The sequence below is a fragment of the Lytechinus variegatus genome, chromosome 2 (genome assembly GCF_018143015.1).
Source record: "Lytechinus variegatus isolate NC3 chromosome 2, Lvar_3.0, whole genome shotgun sequence".
Classification (NCBI taxonomy): Eukaryota; Metazoa; Echinodermata; class Echinoidea; order Temnopleuroida; family Toxopneustidae; genus Lytechinus; species Lytechinus variegatus.
The window spans coordinates 70562979-70582941 of NC_054741.1; the positions used below are offsets into that span (position 1 = coordinate 70562979).

The 19963-nt window shown below is 37.0% G+C and overlaps 2 protein-coding genes across 4 annotated transcripts in view; one reads left to right on the plus strand and one right to left on the minus strand.

Moving 5' to 3' along the window:
- Positions 1-19963, minus strand: part of LOC121408867 (3-methyl-2-oxobutanoate dehydrogenase [lipoamide] kinase, mitochondrial-like) — a 49005-nt gene that overhangs the window by 20203 nt on the left and 8839 nt on the right. For all 3 annotated transcript variants that reach the window (XM_041600553.1, XM_041600552.1, XM_041600554.1), the window contains 5 exons: positions 18160-18279; positions 17410-17508; positions 16356-16429; positions 14744-14872; positions 14003-14092 (listed from right to left, as the gene is read on the minus strand). In XM_041600553.1, the coding sequence (XP_041456487.1) occupies positions 14003-14092; positions 14744-14872; positions 16356-16429; positions 17410-17508; positions 18160-18279 (512 nt within the window). The remainder of the gene's footprint in view (positions 1-14002; positions 14093-14743; positions 14873-16355; positions 16430-17409; positions 17509-18159; positions 18280-19963) is intronic.
- Positions 413-5879, plus strand: LOC121408866 (piggyBac transposable element-derived protein 5-like). Its single transcript, XM_041600550.1, has 2 exons — positions 413-519; positions 3375-5879. The coding sequence occupies exon 2, from the start codon at positions 3410-3412 to the stop codon at positions 5510-5512; it is 2103 nt and encodes a 700-aa protein (XP_041456484.1). The 5' UTR covers positions 413-519; positions 3375-3409; the 3' UTR covers positions 5513-5879.

The following is a 19963-nucleotide window of genomic DNA, read 5'->3' on the forward strand; positions in this document are numbered from 1 at the left end:
TTTTCCTGGCGGCGATAGGGGGTCTTTCTGAAAAAAATAGACCCCCTCCACTTCCCCCATGTTATGCTTAAATGTAAAAAAAATCCTGAACTGGGGCCGCGAAAACGGGGGGGGGGGGGGCTGCGGGGGCTTCAAAAACCATGAACAAAAAACGTAAAACTAGACATTTAATTATGTTTTTTTTTTTTGCATGGTCAGCCCCTTCAAAACCGTTCCGCAACGCCCGGCCTGCTGTACATTCTCGCAGTCAGAACTCAATGAAGAGATGAGGAGAATGGCCAAAAGAAATAAAAGATGAAGTGCGTGCCCAGGTACGGTACATGTACATATATGTGTACTGATCTGAGTTTATACACATACACAAAGTTTGTGTAAGTGTTTTCCGTGTCTGCAATCCGTACGCCTGGCTAGCTAGCTAGCTGTGTGTAGCTAGCTGAGCCAATGGCGGTGATTGACTTCAGCGGAAACTGAATGTGGATGCCACAAATTTCACTTTTTAACCCTTCGCATATCCTTCAGGTAAGAAATTTCAATAATATGTTTACGTCCTAGTATTTCCCCGTAATCAATGCCTTGTAGATCATTAAAAGAATTCAGGTAAAGAAAGACAAATATCAGTTTAATCCAGGGAGTTTAACCCTCACGACTCCGTATACATGTAATTATCTACGTGTATTCTGTGCAGAGATGCTGTACGTTTATAATGTAGTCCCATACGTTCAATTTGGGCGAAAGCTGGGCGTACGTGACTCCTCATGCAATGGATGGCCATAGTCGGCCATGGTCATGGAAATGCATGTCTTTCAGGGTCGCGATCACGTTCATTTGTCTTATAATAATAAAGTAATACAGACTTCACTGCAAGTCGGATTTGAGCCTGAAACGATTTGTTGAATGTTGGGATTTAGCATGGGGCTGGGACATTATTAGAGCCCAATTTGACCAAAAATAAAAAGCTTCGCCTAGCGGAGTAGCGCCTTCGCCGCTTCGGTCTCTGTATGTTGGTTGTTCCGCTGAACTCCATTGGTTCCACTCACCAATTACAGAGACCAAGGTTTTAAGTCACTGTTTTTTTCCTTTTAACTTATTTTTTCCCTGTTTTGGTGCATTTCAGGCCAAATCGAAATAACAGTCTTGATTTCGGGGACAGTTCTTTGTATATATTTTTATGAAATAAAGACAAAAATCGATGAGCCCCGTTGGGGATTTTGCATTGTTAACCCCCTAATGGCTAACCCAGGGAGCGCCGGACCGCGAAGCGAAGCGGTCCGGCGCCCAGGAGCTTACCGTGTATTTACCCATACTCACGGGACAAGGGTAGATTATGGTCAAAATATCTTGAAAGATAAATTGTGAAAAGAGAAATTATCCACGATTATATGGATGAAGGTCTAATGAGTGGTAGAATCCTGGCATCGATGCACAGACTGGAACCTCAAAAAACCGAAAAGTTCTCTCCTACCCTAGTCTCGATCGGCCATTTTGTTATGATTCATAATAGAAACGGCCGATCGAGACTGGGGAGGAGAGAACTTTTTGATTATGGTAAGTGCATAATTTCTCTTTTCACAATTTATCTTGCTAGATATTTTGACCATAATCTACCCTTGTCCCGTGAGTATGGGTAAATACACGGTAAGGTTTGATCCAAAAATATGGTGATTTTTGTCAAATTACATTACCAATGGCCAACTTTCAGGGGATGCTGCCTTCAGGCTTTTCGGTGCTCATAGAAAAACGTGATTCTGCCGATAAAAAAACGTTTGTAAAAAAACATAAAAAAATACATAGGCCTATATATTTTGTCATTTTGTGTATTGGAGCAAATTGAGGGATTTTCGCTGCCTGAAGTCACATTGGCCTATGCGGCTAATTTGAAATTTCCATAGCTCTAGGTAAAGAGTACAAATTTTATATGCATATATTTCTACTGTATTTCTGACTCTTCAAACTTTCTCCCGCTTAACTATTTAAAAAAAACCTTATGCAAAACAAAATTAAAAGAATAAAATTTGAATTTTATCCTCCAACCCAATTCAATGCTAAGCAATCCAGGCCAGGAGGGAGAATGGGTGGGGAATAGATATCATTCTATAAAGAATGTCAGAATGATCACTACAATCAATTTGAAAACTGATCCTACTATAAATCACTATAATGCTTTGTGTCGGTCCTGGATACATTCAAAACAGGTCTGTGCATTCATTCATATTCCACAGTCCGGGATATTTTTAATATGGGTGTTTTCAAGACATTTCAATGAAATTATTCCAATACCATTTTTGGAGGTCACAATTTGTCAAAGTGTTACATCATTTTTCAACCATTATATCTTGATGTCTTAAGTAGTATTTTTCAGTTAGGTAAGGTCTACCACTCTACCTGACCCCCAAAATGATAAGAGGCACTTCTGCTAGACAAGAAAAACACTTTCCACAGGAAGATAACTTATATGGTTCGATTCCATTACTTTTGTCCTGCGAAATAGTATAAAGAATAAGAGATACCGGTACCGTATTTCAAATTTAAATATTCCCGGGGGAATTCAGCAAATTATAATATTCATAAAGATAAACCCAGAAAGTGAATGGAAATAATTTCAAACGTTATACCAAGAAGTTTCTATGACTGGAGTTCCAACAGGCAACAAATTTATTCAAGCAGCTGTTCATTTCTAAAGAAGCACAAAAGAAAGAATGGCAGTTAAGACCTTTTTTATGTCCGCCTTCGAAGCCGCCAGTATCAGTGAAGAAATCCGAAGTGAAATTTTACGAATATCCATTTGGATCAATTTTCCATCTTTTACATTAATAAACAGAAATTTGTACGCATGGCAAGACATCAATAACCAACCACTATTACGCTGAGATATTTGCCCAGATTATATCAATTTACCTTTAATAAGTGGAAAAAGTAAGAATCTGACGTTTACTGAAACCAGATTTTAACACTTTTCCGATCGTTTGCGGCTAATGAAAATTTCAAAAGTGGTCGATGGAATATTGCTATTCATTATTGTATATGCCAGATGAGTGCCCGCACATGCCCAGTCGAGGAAATTTGAGTCATATTTCAGGACATATTGCATAGTTTATTTTCGCATGCCTCCGGATTATGTACTACACGTATAACCAGACCAGATGCGGCGAAAAAGTAATTATCATCACAATAGCATATTTCCCTTTATATATAACCAATAGCTGCGGAGTCACGCGGAATTATTTGTCTACACAATTGCAAGAGATGTTGAGCAAAGTGCATGCCTGACATACTTTCTGCTGGCGGCTTCGAAGCTTGTTCAAAGGGATTTTGTTTGCTGTTACTCCATCTCATTTAAACCTCCTTGGTTATGCTTTTTATTTCTCCATGTACAGGATGGCGAATATTCAGCAGTTGGCAGGTGGTGTTTATGATACTACCAGGGGGAGGCCAGGGTCAAGGGGGCATGCCTGGTGGTATGCAAAATGTACCCCCCAACATGCAGCACAACATGGGACCAGACATGGGAGGCAACATGGGTGGAACTGGCTCTATGATGCATCCTCCTGTCCCTTTTGATTGTTCAGATATAGACTCCGATGACATCAGTGTTGATGAACAATCTGAAGGTGGTGGATCAGACATTGAGAAGACATACACAAACTTAGATGGTAGCAGGAGGGAGATGTTTAATTCTACTATGATCCAGCAAGCGTTTGCCCAGAGCATAGGACTGGGATTGGTGCAGCAGGCTGCCCAACAAGCAGCAAGGCAGGCTGCTGACATGGGTTCCCAAGGTGCTTCCCACATGCCATTTCATGGTCTCCAGATGCCTCCTCGTGGCCAACCTCCGCCGCCTGCTTCCACAGCTGGAGCACCAACTTCTACAGCTTCCTCTGCACACAAGGGAAGGAATGAGCAAGCCAATCAGCCATCTGGTTGGACTCATCAAGTCAGAGCTACTCCACCCCCACCATTCAATGCTGTCCAGCCAGGACCAGGGATGTTGTTTCCACCTGGTACACCAGAGCTGGACTACTTTAACTTGCTATTCCCTGAGTCACTCATTGAGCAATTAATGATAGAGACAAATCGCTTTGCAGAACAAAGTCAAGGTGATAAAGCTAATGCGCATTGGCAACCACTGACTCTGACAGAAATGAAAGCTTATCTTGGTATTCGCATCTATATGAGCATTCTTAGCCTCCCTCATCAAGATATGTACTGGTCCACTGATTGGCTCTTTGGTAACCTAGCTTGTTCGCAGATCATGCCTAAGAATCGCTTTCAGAACATCGCAAGGAATTTTAGTGCTAATGACATGACCACAAACCCGCCTGTGACTGCCCCAGATCATGATAAACTTCATGCTATTCGCCCTGTTCTGAACACAGTTCTACAATCTATCAAAGAATCGTACAATCCACACCAGAACATGTGTATTGATGAAACTATAATTACTTACAAAGGCAAATTAGGTTGGCGGCAGAGATCAGCTGATGGTTCAACAGTAGGGATCAAAGTGTGGATGAGAGCCGATTCCACTAATGGCTATGTGAATGACTTTCAATTCTATACTGGCAAGTCACAGACAGGAAAAATGGAAGGTGGGTTAGCAGCAAGAGTGGTGCTAGATCTCACCAAGGATCTCCATAATTCTAATGCCATAATTAACATGAAAGGATTCTTCTGTAGTCCTTATCTCCTGGAGAGACTATTTGACCTGGGAATCAGGGGACGGGGAACTGTCAAAGCTGACCGCAAGGATTTTCCAGAGGCTCAGCTTGGGTCCAAGTCTTTTACACAACATGGCCAATCCGCAGTTGTTCAGAAGGGCAATACCTGCGCATATGCTTGGAAAGACAAGCGAGTTGTTCATGTGCTGTCAACAGCAGATGATGCTACAGTAACTGACAATGTGACAAGGAAACAGCGAGATGGTTGGGTAAAGCCAGTCCCTTGTCCCCAAGCAATGTCTAACTGTAACAAATATCTTCATGGTGTATCACACGCCAACCAGCTTCGTCTTGAGTATCCTTCCTCTCGCACCTCCAACAAATGGTGGCACTATCTATTCTGGTTCATCTTTGACACATGTATGGCCAACGCATATATCATCATGAAGGAGACCTACATGAATGCAAACCATGGCTCCCTGTCTGGTACACGCAAGATGTGCACCTTGGAGTTCAAGAAGAATCTTGCCAAGCAGCTGGTATCAACGCAGATGATGACGGGAAAGAAGAGAAAGAGTCCCGATCGCAACAGCAACTCCCCTCTAAAGGTCAAATTTAAGAAGGTAAAATCAAAGTCGCCAAAGAGTGAAAAGAAAGGTGATAAGAGTGATAAGAAGGACTCAAAGTCCAAGCAGTCGAGGCGCAAGCGTACGCCAAAGAAAGCCACACTTGCTGATACATCTGCAGCTTTGTTCTATCCCATGCAAGATGATAGTACAGGGGTGCCTGCTCATGAACTCGGGACATCTAATTTAGATGGAGCTCAAGGAGGACTGTCTAGTACATCCCAAGAATGAAAAGCATCCTGGATTTTTTGTGGACTCTATATTTAAGTGAGCATGTGTACCTTATAATTGAACATCAGGAAATTTCAAATTCAGCTGGTGTTTTTTTTTTCAATACTTCATTGTAGACATGCATAATATGAAATCTCTGATTTATAATCATGGCATAGTACTGTGATTTCTTTAAAAAAACCTGTTCAAGATTTATAATCAGTAAATATTTTCCTAACCTAATTTTTCCCTGACAGACATGTAGGGCCTCAAACAAATCGTATGTTTGCATGTGCTTTGAACTTGTGTTATGTCAAGGGCTGTTTCATAAAGCTGTTCTTAAAGTATCTCATGACATACATACAGTTGAGGCCAAAAAATGACATACAGCCGTGGAATTCAGTGAAATTTGTTTGCTTGCCAAACATCATAAAATTTACTTTATCTTCAGAAATATAAATACTAGCATGACAAATTTGGTGTCAAATGAAAGAGTGTATTAAGCTCTTTCACATGATTAGGATGCTGTTGGGATTAAAGTAATTTCAGGTGGAATTTTCTTTTTTCAAAAAAGTAATATTTGTGCCAAATGTATTCTATTGCTTGTTATATTTTCAAACTTTTTTTTCATAGAAATATATGAATATCAAATCTATAATCAAATTTATATTACATTTTCTATCATGATATGTCATCACTGAACAAAAAAGTGTAATCTGAAATGTTTGTGTTGAGAAGTAACTAGCACAAATATGAAATGTTTTTGTCAAGTTTTTTTTTTTTTTGTCTAAAATACAAAGATTTTTTGGAAAAAAATGACACCTAATTTGTTTTGCAGCTCCTGATGGCGAAGCAATGTGATGAAGGGGCATGACATACTTGTTTTGTCATGATAGCACAAATATTTTATAAGATACAGTAAATTTCATGATGTTTGGCAAGTGTCAACTTTTCTGAATTTCCAGGGTGTATGTAAACTTCTGACCTCTACTGTATATGACAGACAGGAACATGAAAAGTCAAAATATAAATCTAAGGTTAATGATTCATGACATAAGAAAAGATTTTTTTTCTTTATAACTTTAAATAATTTCAATTCACTGGCAGATGCATATGGGGGGGGGGGGTGGCAAAGCCTCCTTTTTTTGCTTGTCAATTTTTTCCTCTGGAAAATTTGCCCCCCCCCCCTTGCAAAATCCTGTTTTAATTGTATTTCAGAAAAAATGTACTTGCCATGAAAATGTGTTAAAAAGTAAAATCTTATTCAACATCTGCATGTTGAGGCCCACATTTGGCTTGCCATATTTCAGACACTCATACAGGTTGTAAGTTATAGTTTACCAACAGCCTCATGAAACAGCTCCAGAGGACTATTTAAAATATACTTCAATATTTTTCTTTGTCACTGACTTTGACTTTTAAAAAATATTTCATAGTAATCTGCATTAATTTGATTTCCAAGCACTAATTTTGTACCATGGTTTCTGAACACCTTGACCTGCATTCTGAAAGTTTAATTCACACTCTTGTCTAAGATATGGCTATGGATAGCCAGTTGTGAGAGGTATATCGGACAGTACAATTTGTCAGCTCATTTGACACAAGTTATTCACACATTTAACTGAATAATTACTGAAATAGTTCTCTTAACTAAAACATGAGAAAAGAGCCTAGTAAAGATATGAAACGTAATATAAATGCAATTTTGATATTGTGGGCTTCCCATAATTTTAGCACAACGTTAGACCATGGCCTAATTGACATTGGATTTTATTATATGGGCCGTAGAATTTTGATTTAACCTGGATTATTGATTATGCAAGGAGACAAAGAATGTTACATAGAAAATTTGAGCAAAATTTAACACTGTCACATTTTAGATTTTTGCAAATTTTTACAAAACAGTTACATATAAAATTGACATCCAAGCTGTCAAGCAAATGAGGGAGCTGATGAAGACATTTGTTTGTTTGGTTTTATTTTATAAAATATATTTTTAAAAATTATGATTTGAAAGGAATTTCACATGAAATGATTATATACATGTTGAATGAGATTTCAAGATAAAGTTTTTTGTCTTTGGAGAGAAAAAATTCATATATATATAAAAATTTATGAAATTAAATACAAATGATACAATGATGTTCATATCACTGTTTGTGCAAAGAAGCAGAACTCTAAAATGTTATGACTTTATATATATGTTACATGCAATTTTAATGAAATTGTCTATTTTCCTTTATTCAATCAAATATTAAGTATGAGGGAAAGGGGGTGTACTTTTAAACAGCACATATTCATCTCAAAAGGCATGACCTCTGACCTATTTGTCTCGAGCCTTCCATTTTTCAGTTTTGAGTACAGCTCGGGGGGGGGGGTTAAAGGAAAGTTGTCCACCCATGACTAGGGATAGGTTGTGTAAGCAACACTTTGTGCAAAAAGAATCTACTATACAAAGGCCACATGCCTGTGAACGTTACGTTTTTTCTGCAGATCGAATGATTTTGGGCCCAGATCTTAAACTGAAAGGTACATCTTTGAACCTCCACTTTTTGTGCAATTCTTTATTTTTTTACTAAACATTTTCTACAAGGCTCAATTTAATGTGACTTATAAACTCAATTTTTGGGTGATATACAGTACAGTGTATGTGACATCGACCTCTGATTGTTCTCCTGCATATATTCCTCAAATATCCAATCATGTGATTTGATTCATATGTAGACAAGCATGCACTTTGTATTCATTTTAAGAAAGTTCTCTTTCCCTGTAGCATTCATACAGAAGGATATTGAATTCAGTAATGAAGATTTAAAACGTATGCTTTCATATGGAAATGATTATGTTATAACTTATATAAACTCTAGTTCTGTGCTATTACTGAAATAGATATTCAAAAGGCAGTATTGTTGATGAAAAATGCTTCTAGGACATGTAAGATTTACTTAACAGCTTAAATATTCAATAAGTAAATCTAAAGGTAGAGGCAAAATTATTAGAGCGAGAGACAGACAAAGAGAGGTGAGGTCAAAACCATTAGTCAATCAAACTCAACATCTACTACTAATGAATTCGTGTCAAATGAAATAACAACGGAAAATATGAAATGTACATAAGCATGCACATGTACAGAATTATTCCAGTTGAAGTTTGTCGCTAGAGTACATTGCTCATGTACAAATATGAAAATATAAAAACATGTTCATTTTTACGCATATCCTTTGTACCATGCTTTTTACATAATACTTTTGCTATGGAAAGTTAAAAATGTTAAATTCATATGCATCAGTAACTGTATTTTAATCATGTTTTGGATTCTCTAAATTAATACTCTGTTATGCATCTCCAATAAAAAGCCATTACAGTAGGTAATCCCATGTACTTGCAATGAGTTTTTTGTTGTTGTGAACTTGCTGGATTTCATTGATCTGTCTACAGTCTCAAGAACATTGGATCCAGCAACAATCAGAATATGGTTGAAGAGAAACAGAACTAAACAAATCAACTAAAATCCTGAAGTAAATAGCAGGGTAGTACTCCTGGTGAAGGAATTTCACATTGTATTCTATTTCTAAACATGTTCAAGGTTTAAACACCAATCTAGGTTTTTAAAGCATGCACACATCCACAAACATATGCACCCTCCAAATATATACAGATCTTGGGAAAAGTATGATTATTTCATGTAGTCTGCAAAAAACAAGTAATATGCACCGCTTCCAATTAAACTTTTCTTGTGTGTGAGATTTTGAGCCACTGAGTTTCAATTGTGTACATGTATTTCATGTTGAATCATGATAACTGACATTTGGACTTGGGCTATTCCCTTACTGGTTTGGGGTAATATTCAGGAGTTCGATAACATTAGTTTGATTAGTAAATACTGATTACAAATATAATCCACTGTCTAATTTATTCATGCTTTTATCAACAAATATTTATCAAATCAAAGAGAAAATATTAGTGGAAAACCTTGCAAAAAACATTTTCAAAATCTATTTGATTTACCAAGATGTTAGTCCATTTAGAGGGAATATGAAAATCATAAGTTCCTCTTCCAAAAGAACAAAAAAATATACACAAAGAAATCATACTTGGCAGTAGAAGAATATATTCAACTCACTGGATTACCTAATGGGGGCATTTTTTTCAAAATAAATTAATGTTGTTCACTGGGTTGAGTTCAATAACATTACACAGAGTAGTATTAAAATACAGTATCATCCACTCACCAATAAGTCACAAACAAATATATATTGTTTTTTCATTCTTTTATTAACAATTTTTCGACAAATAAAAAAAAATATTACTGGGAAAACTTGCAAAACACATTTTCAAATTTATTTGAATTGCCAAGATGTTTCTCCCATTAGAGGGAGAAAGAAAAATAATAATTTGCACTTCTGCATTCACACAATCAATGGTGGTAGCGCTATACAACAAAATTCATGTCATTTGATTCTATTTTATACATGTAACAGACATTTGTCAATCAAATTTTATAATATTCGAACAGAGAAACAAAAATGGTGGCAAACCCCAAAATGCACAGAGAAATCATACTTGGCAGTAGAAGATGAGATGGATCTGAATGCATTCAACTCTTGGAATGCCTAATGGGGACGTCTTCTTATCTTTAATTATTTACGTGCACCAAACATATAATTGGACCAGTGACATAAACAAATACATGGGAAATTTAGTGTCGCCAAAGACTGAAAAACTACCAATTTGAAAAATGAAATTTCCTCATCTATAATTTAAAACTTTCACATGATATCAAATTTCAAACCTTTAATAGACCAAGTAGAAGTATGAAACTAAGGTTACTGAGCAGGATTCCTCTACATGTATTTTCTTGCTTGAATCTATTGGCATGTAATGCATTATGGATGAGTGCAGCTATAATTATTTGTAACCCCGGGGGAGGGGGGGGGGCCACTTCCATTCACGAGTGGATACCATGCGCGACCATGGGGTCTCGAAAAGCACCCTAAACACGTAACTTCTATATTGTTAAAATGCACCCCTTAACAAGTATTGGCGTGTGAAACCCTACCTTTAACAAGTATAAGCCAGTTCGTAGTTCCTTTCTGCGCATGATCAAAAGATTCTACGCATGATCAGAAGGTCATTTGTACTGAAGTGACATGGTGCTTTAAAATCTAATGAGATAAGCACCAACTTTGATGTCTTGATTATTCATATATTCTTTTGAATTGTCGTTTTCATTTACATCCACAAAAAAAAAAATGCTTCCACGAACGACTGGTATTTCACAGTTTGTCAAGTACATTGTGCAACATGCTAAGATATGCATTCAAAGTAGGAATGCAACAAATACCTTCATTAAGTGTTCATTGGTGTGCTATTCTAGTCACCTGGTCTATTCAATTTCTTCATCGAGCTATGTAAGGCAAGCTTACGTAATATCTTGCTTTGAAATCTGCCTATCATGATGAAAGAAATGAAAGGTCATTTGACCAAAATTGCCCATCAAGTAACTACGAACTGGTCTATTGAAAACAAAACGATACTCTTGGCAAATATTCCCTGAAATGAACCCCTAAACAAGTACAAGAATGTTTCATTGTTACCGGTCCTTCGGTCGTCGGCTTTACCTTATTTGGTTTAGTACTACCCCACCTTCTACACCTCGCGCAAATCGGAATCTTAACACGAAGTGTTGGGGCAAAAGGACATCCTTTATAAAATATTTTAATTTTGTTTTATCATCCCCGCAAATGCGACCCTAAACACATACTTTTCCTAGCGAAATAGATACCCTTATCACGTTACGTATGTAACATGCCCTATCATGAAAAAGACATCCTTTTTACATGTTTTTTTGGTCGCGCATGGTATCCACTCGTCAATGTAAGTGGCCCCCCCCCCCCCCCCCCCCCCCAGGTTTGTAACTCGTACTTACTCTGCAGGACCACTAGAAATAGGTGCCATCTCAGGATGAGAAGTGAAGAAATGTAATAACTAATCATAGTTGTAAGCATACATGGCATTGCGAATGCAACAGTATCATAATGTTACAGGACGATAAATTCAAGCAGGGAAATTGAGAAGTCCTACATGGTAATTTTATTTCCATACTGCCACTTTAATAGTTTTTAATATGACATGAAACTTTAATGAAATTCAATTTTATAAATGAACTAATTTTCAGAGTGTTTGACTCTGAATTTCTTATGTATTCCCTTATCATCAATTGACTGGTCTGCACGATATTGCAACAGTCACTGGCAGCCACCGGTCTGATTCCAGTGCACTGTTCGTTTCAAACTTTCAACTCGGGCAATATGACAAAATTTTAACAGATTAAATGGCATAATAGACCAAATAATTATCATAACATGGACTGGTTGGAGACAAAAAGGTATAATAAGACCATTTGGGTCCAGAATGAGTAAGACTTAACTATTTTAGTGATATTAAAGTTGAAATTCACTCCATCCTTACCAGGGAGGAAATGTTTTCAAATGCTCTTAAATCAAACTCATTCTGCACTTATGAAATATGTGAAAAACACAACATACATACATTACAGTGCCCTAAAATTTAAAAGAGATACAACCATCTTAAGACAGATTGTAACTTTTTATTACATGCTATGTCTGATCTATGGTTGATATCTAATGTAAGATTAAATATTAAGTTTACATTATCGGGTAAGAGATTGTCATAGAGTTGCATTTAAAGAATCATATTTCTGTCATAACAAGATGGCAGAATGCGCATGGTCGGGAAAAGACTGCTGGCATTGTCTTCTGCTTTGTCCAGCACTTGAGGAAATATGGGTTGTACTCAAACACAGATTATTGACAGTCGCTTGTCACCATGTCAGAGTACATGGATAAAATATAAGTCAAAGTATTGCCTCAAGGAGACCATGAATCAGACCTTAAATGGTCAAGCATTGTGGCAATGGGAGAATGAGTGGTGTTATTTCGAAACTTACACAAATGTACACCATGAAATGGAAAAGGGCCAAACATTTGTGACCTTTTTCGAAAGATTTGTTAATCTAAAACACAAGGCAAAAGCGATTTTGTGTCTCGCCCACGTATGAAAATAACCAGAAATATCGTGATTCGCGAGGGCATGCAACAGAATTGTATCGAAACTTCATTGTAATATGACTGGGATGGAATAACACTTGCCTTAAGAGCCTTGCACATAAATCTTAATGCTGACCTAAAAATGACCTTTGACCTTATCATGTGACCTCCGACTGCAGCATAACATGCAGGTCCCCCAAGTCAATCTACCATCCAAGTTTGGTTGAAAAGCACCTTACGGTTGCGGAGTTAGGTAAGGTTGACCTGAAAATGACCTTTGACCTTATCATGTGACCTCCGACTACAGCATAACATGCAGGTCCCCCAAGTCCATCTACCATCCAAGTTTGGTTGAAAAGCAACTTACGGTTGCGGAGTTAGGTAAGGTTGACCTGAAAATGACCTTTGACCTTATCATGTGACCTGATGCAGGTCCCCCAAGTCCATCTACCATCCAAGTTTAGTTGAAAAGCACCTTACGGTTGCGGAGTTAGGTAAGGTTGACCTGAAAATGACCTTTGACCTTATCATGTGACCTCCAACTGCAGCATAACATGCAGGTCCCCCAAGTCCATCTACCATCCAAGTTTGGTTGAAAAGTGACTTACGGTTGCAGAGTTAGGTGTCATAAGAGAGTCTTGCATGTAAACTTTAACGTTGACCTGAAAATGACCTTTGACCTTACCATGTGACCTCCAACTGCAGCCTAACATGCAGGTCCCCCAAGTCCATCTACCATCCAAGTTTGGTTGAAAAGCGACTTACGGTTGCGGAGTTAGGTGTCATAAGAGTCTTGCATGTAAACTTTAACGTTGTCCTGAAAATGACCTTTGACCTTACGATGTGACCTCCGACTGCAGCATATCATGCAGGTCCCCAAAGTCCATCTACCATCCAAGTTTGGTTGAAAAGCGACCTACGGTTGAGGAGTTAGGTGTCATAAGAGAGTCTTGCATGTAAACTTTAACGTTGACCTGAAAATGACCTTTGACCTTACCATGTGACCTCCAACTGCAGCATAACATGCAGGTCCCCCAAGTCCATCTACCATCCAAGTTTGGTTGAAAAGCGACTTACGGTTGTGGAGTTATGTGTCATTAGATTTGTGACGGACGGACGACATTTGGATCCCTAAGTCTCGCCTTCACCTCTGGTGGGCGAGACAAAAAAGGTTTTGTGATCCAAAGATCTGTTTATTTGAAAAGGGAGGAGCTTCATTATTCCAAAGGTTTGATAACTAGTCTGAGTAACTAGAAGTTTATGAATCTCAATTCATTTTCAGACTAACAACTGTTCAGAATAACGAACATTTATATCAACAAATCTTTCGTCTCGTTAACCTTTTGAGTCTCACTAATCTTCAAAATAAGGAACTGTAATGAGGAGAATAACACTTCAAAACAGAACAGAGATGAGGACAAAAAATTCAATTAATACTCACCTAATGATGAAATCGATGTCATTACTGGCTATGGTAATGATAACATCTGGTAGGTTCATTGGTGTGTCCAAGTGACTCTCAATTGTTGCTCTGTATATCAGAAAAAATATGCAGAAGAATTATGTACATAAAAACAACAACCAAAAAAATTACAAACTATTCACAATTCTAAAGACCAACTATTCATGGCAAACATACCATACACCAATACTTGTTTCCAGGGAGTGAGAAATCATTTTTTCCAAATTTGGTATTTAGCTGATGATCTTCAAATATTCTATTGAATAGGTATGTTGTCATACCTATACCACAAGAGCAGAGATATTATTGAAGAATTGTGGCAGGAATGAATCATGATTCAAGAATACAGAATTCTCAAGGATATATTTTCTTACAGTTTTCACAGATTAACTTGAGTAGTATGGAAACAGCAAGTCTGCATGTACACATGGGCATTATCATCCATGTTTGAGTGCTACTTGACTTCTCATTATAATTCTCCCCAAGGAATGGATAATGTATATGTACACTGAACATGTCAGCTAGCCTGAATCCTATTACAAGGGCAATCTGCAAAGCAGAGCCAACACAGAAAACAATCATGGTAACAAAACATTCTTTGTATCATATAAATCCTTTTGACAAGAAGGTACGTATAGTACATGTATATCAAATTGCAGTTCTTATGTGGTAAGATATTGATTGAATAATGTATCATTAATCTGTGATTAGGTGGAGTACCTCATGGCATTCTTGAGAAGTTCTGGAAGCATGTAGTCTAAGGGCTGGATGATGTACGGGAAAGTGGCCCCAGTGTGTCCATTGATCTTCACACTAGGAGCATAGCCATACCGCAACTCACATTGCTCTCTGGAATTAGACAATTTCATCACATACATCAGATTTAGCAATAATCAGCCAAGATCACTGGTTTGTGTTAGTTTCTTTCATCCTATTACACATTCACATATTACAATATTCATTGTAAGATACACCATTTAAGTAACATTATCAGATCTGATAAATGATGATAAAACATCTACTTCTAAAACTACTCATGTTCGGTGTTGCTGCTTCTGCTATTATATATCCACTATACATAATTTGAACAAGTAATTGGACAAAACCAACCAATGTCGCAACATTGAGCAAAAATGCAATGAATCCTGACATCTGATACCATAAGTTCTGAATGATGAAGAACTATACAAACAAGTGGAATGCCTCTGGCCGTCTCACCTGCATCACGCGGTTCAATATAGCAGCAGTGCTGACTTTGAATACTACTCTAACTCGCAGATGTTCAGTGATACATGGTTACTCTTATGTCCACTTTTTATGAACTAGACCAATAAACTTACAGAGATATGATGGTTATTCAACAAAAAACCCCAACATGGCCAAAGTTCATTGACCTTACATGACCTTTGACCTTGATCATGTGACATGAAACTCGCACAGGATGTTCAGTGATACTTGATTACTCTTATGTACAAGTTTCATGAATCAGATCCATAAACTTTCAAAGTTATGATGGTAATTCAACAGATACACCCAATTCGGCCAAAGTTCATTGACCTTTGACCTTGGTCATGTGACCTGAAATGCGCACAGGATGTTCAGAGATACTTGATTACTCTAATGTCCAAGTTTAATGTACTAGACCAATAAACTTTCAAAGTTATGATGGTAATTCAACAGATACCCCCGATTCGGCCAAAGTTCATTGACCCTAAATGACCTTTGACCTTAATCATGAGACCTGAAACTTGCACAAAATGTTCAGTGATGCTTGATTACTATTATGTCCAAGTTTCATGAATCAGATCCATAAACTTTCAAAGTTATGATGGGAATTCAACAGATATCCCCAATTCGGCCAAAGTTCATTGACCCTAAATGACCTTTGACCTTGGTCATGTGATGTGAAACTCGTGCAGGATGTTCAGTGATAATTGATTAACCTTATGTCCAAGTTTCATGAACTAGGTCCATATATTTTCTAAGTTATGATGACATTTCAAAAATTTAACCTCAGGTTAAGATTTCAATGTTGATCCCTCCAACATGGTCTAAGTTCATTGACCCTAAATGACCTTTGACCTTGGTCATGTGACATGAAACTCTAATAGGATGTTCAGTAATACTTGATTAATCTTATGGCCAAGTTTTATTAACTAGGTCCATATACTTTCTAAGTTATGACGTCTTTTCAAAAACTTAACCTCAGGTTAAGATTTGATGTTGACGCCGCCGCCGCCGTCGGAAAAGCGGCGCCTATAGTCTCACTCTGCTTCGCAGGTGAGACAAAAACTACTAGTGGAAATCACCAGCTAAGTTATTTCATCCTTACCTTGCAAATGAGACCCACTTCTCAATGACTTTCTTGAGGGCCATCTTGGTGGCAATGATGCCAATGGAGTCATTCTGGTGAGCAAAATATCAACAATAGTCTGATAATACCAACATGTCAAACTTATTTTTTTTTTCATAATATTAGAAAACTAAACTATTCTTGTACACCAACCACACTCACAAGAGAAGGAATGAGTCACATTGTGCTTCGATGGTGAAAAGTACAACAAGGGATAACAGAAAGGCAAAAACAAAAGAAAATTACTTGCTTTGACATTATGTAAGATTACATAACTAATTAAGATTGACCCTTTTTTCGAGAGAAATTAATTATCTATTGGTTCAAACTGCCTGAGTCTTTAATACTTTACTAGTATCGTTTGTTGCCGGTTAGAAAGATTTTGGAAATCTGTTTTAACTGAGAGAGTGAATCTCAATCGCGTCAAAGAAACAAGGCCTTATCCACACACACATACAGTAGGCAGACAGACATCTTAGCGTGTCACAGCTTAAAAACATTAACTCGGCACTGCCATTTAATTGAAGTTTTGCAATTGTTCAAAATCAATCTCAATTATGGAGAGCCAGCAATGCAAAATTAATCACCTACAAGGCTTACACACCCTTAATTCATTTAGGAAAACACTCTTGAGGCCTATTATTAGTGGGCTTTTGCAATTGCAATGGGGACGGATTCTACAACATTCGACATCTACTGAAAATGCCCGTCAAGTCACAATGAACAGTTCACATGTCTTTGTTGAAAACTGGTGAACCTGGAGAGCAGATTGTCCTAAGATTCTGAGCTGATGAAAAAATTGCAAAGATGTTGTTTGTTCTAAAGCAAAGGATTCTTTATCATGAAGGGCTTGTGACAATAGATTCTCAACATTCTATAAAGTGTCTGAGTAGTGGTTGTGAAAAGTTCCTAACAGTGATGCTGACCAGTGACAACCACTCTCTTTTATTAATAGAATGGGCCGAGGTAGGCCTCTGTACAAACATATAGAAATCAATATTCTCTTCCAACAAGTTCATCAAGTAATTGTTACCTTATCTTGATGAAGAGCTAGATGATGTTCTGCCAGCATCCGAATACCTAGTCTTGAAGTGAGGACGCGATCCAAAAAATTGTGTATTAGGCTCTCATCCTGTAAGAAGATTGAAGTGAAATCAACTAATATTAACTTCATTAACTGATAAGCCCACAATCATCAAGGCACTATTTCTTGAAGCTTGTCAGCATACTAGTCATTATCAGTCGCAGACCGGTGCTGTGCCTCTTTAAATCTAAAGGATTTCACCAAATTTTTCAGAGCTGTTAATAATAGTCTGTGCTGACAGGTTACATAAAATTCCTCCCAAGAGTGCTGCTGGAAGATGTGGCCAAAGTGGCTTTGACTTAGAACATGTGCCTTATTTTATTCGGAATAGCCTATGATAGATTGCAAATAGGAAGTTGGACAGATTCTCATCACAGATGTGTAAAGTAAAAAAAAAATGCCTTGTCGTACATGTAGCTAGTATACCCATTCGTAGTTTACTGAATGAGTGCTACAAATAATGTGCATGTTCTTCATTATAAAATTTTGCCAAGCAGCATCACAAGCTTTGCCAAACGTCTGATGGTAAAGATTGCAGCTATGCATGTGTAAGCTGTTAATACCTAAAAGACATAAAAAAAAATTCTTGGGTCACTTGTATGATCTTATTTCATAGTACTCTACACATAGATGTACATTTGTAAGGTGTTTTGATAACATTAATAATCGCATCATTATGTACCTGATAGGCTCACTTACTGTGATGTGTTTTCTGCATTCTCTGAAGCCTTCAGCTAGATGGGTTACAACATCTTTGTGGTCATCTAATAGTGTCTTCACCATCTTACAGTACTGTCTCTCTGTCTCCATGTCTCGGATCTAGACAAACAATAAAATGTAATAAGAGTGATTTTAAGGTAGATCAATATCCTTGATCTAACTCTTCTACAAGAAGTGGTCTATTTATCAAATGATAAAAGATATGACATAAAAAATCTTTTGAGACATAGACCAGTCATAAAACAAATTATTACCAATTATCTGAGATGATATTAAATGTATGCTATAGTCTCTTGCTACAGCATAGCAATAATGCAACTTGCGAATAAAGAAATATACCATATGCAATAAAGTAGTTTAGCGCCAAGTATTTATTTTGTTATCAACTATTTTAATTACAGGCATTCAAGCCACTAAAGGTCTGTTAGGATCAGTTGACATAAGGATGAATGACTATGGAGTCACACTTTTTTACTTCGATGATAAATATTGCCGAATCTAATGACCGATCTGTACACCTGTCTTGAAAACTCTTCAACTTCCAAACAATTAGGCAGGAAATAGCCAGGATATTGGACAGTTATCTTTGGTAATTTACTTAATTACTATCATTATTTATGCTACATGTCATAGATCTCATTGGGGCTCATGAGAATGACACATTGTATACTTTGTGGTGCAGCCATTGGGTAGAATGTACATGTATACACTTTTGTAACTGTTTTTTTATGAAAACCAATAAAACAGAAGAAAGAAGAATGTATACACTTGACAGTTCTAATGCATTATGCAATCCACCATTGTATTAAAAATTCTAAGCAAATACATATCCTGCAAGTTAATTTCTTAATAGGGTCAAACGTTACCAAACCTTTAAAATGCAATCGACTTGTCGAGATAAAATAATTAATCTTGCCTTGTTGACATAGATGTCAACAAGGCGAGATTCGTTATGAAATACCTTTCATTTCTTTCAAACTGGATTCATTTCTAAATGGATGTGGTGTACACAGCAATACATAGAAACAAATTTATATACAGTATAAAAACATTATGGACTGTAGCAACCATCATACAATGAAACAACATTCCAACATGCTCACTTCAATAATATTGAATTTGATATTTTCATGGTTTCCTACTCCCCTGCTGTGAGCATGAGGGAAGAGATGGAATATACATTGGTACGTAGATAAACATGAAACCTTGAACCTATAAGAACCTGGCTGCACTTTAAACCACACCATGATGACAGTGGATGATCAAGTATTTCAATAAAATCAAATAAAAAACTTTAGAATTTAATATAGCCAAAATGCATGCACAGTGTGCGATGATGAATAATGTTGAAGATGATGACACAAATAGAAAATTAATGGAAAAAATGCATACTGCAGTGTGCAATAATGAATGATCAATGTTGAAGATGATGATAATCTAATGACAATGATGATATGATGATGTCAATTAAGATTATGATGACAAAAAAAATCATAAACTGTTGCTTTCTCCTAATTTCATCATGTTGGTGAATTTTACTGAAGATCTCATTTTCACAGAAATGGTTTAGATCATACACATGGGGATGTTGATGTTCATTGTACATGTATTTTACAAGTTGTACACAAACCCAGAGGCTTGCCTGATTTTGCAATCACTAAAACATGTTATATGATCTTTTGACCCCTACATTGTAGATGACCTTTGACCCCCTCATCCTCAACAACATGTGGTATTACCCTAGGATCATATTTTCAACATAATTGATGCAGAAATAAAGAAA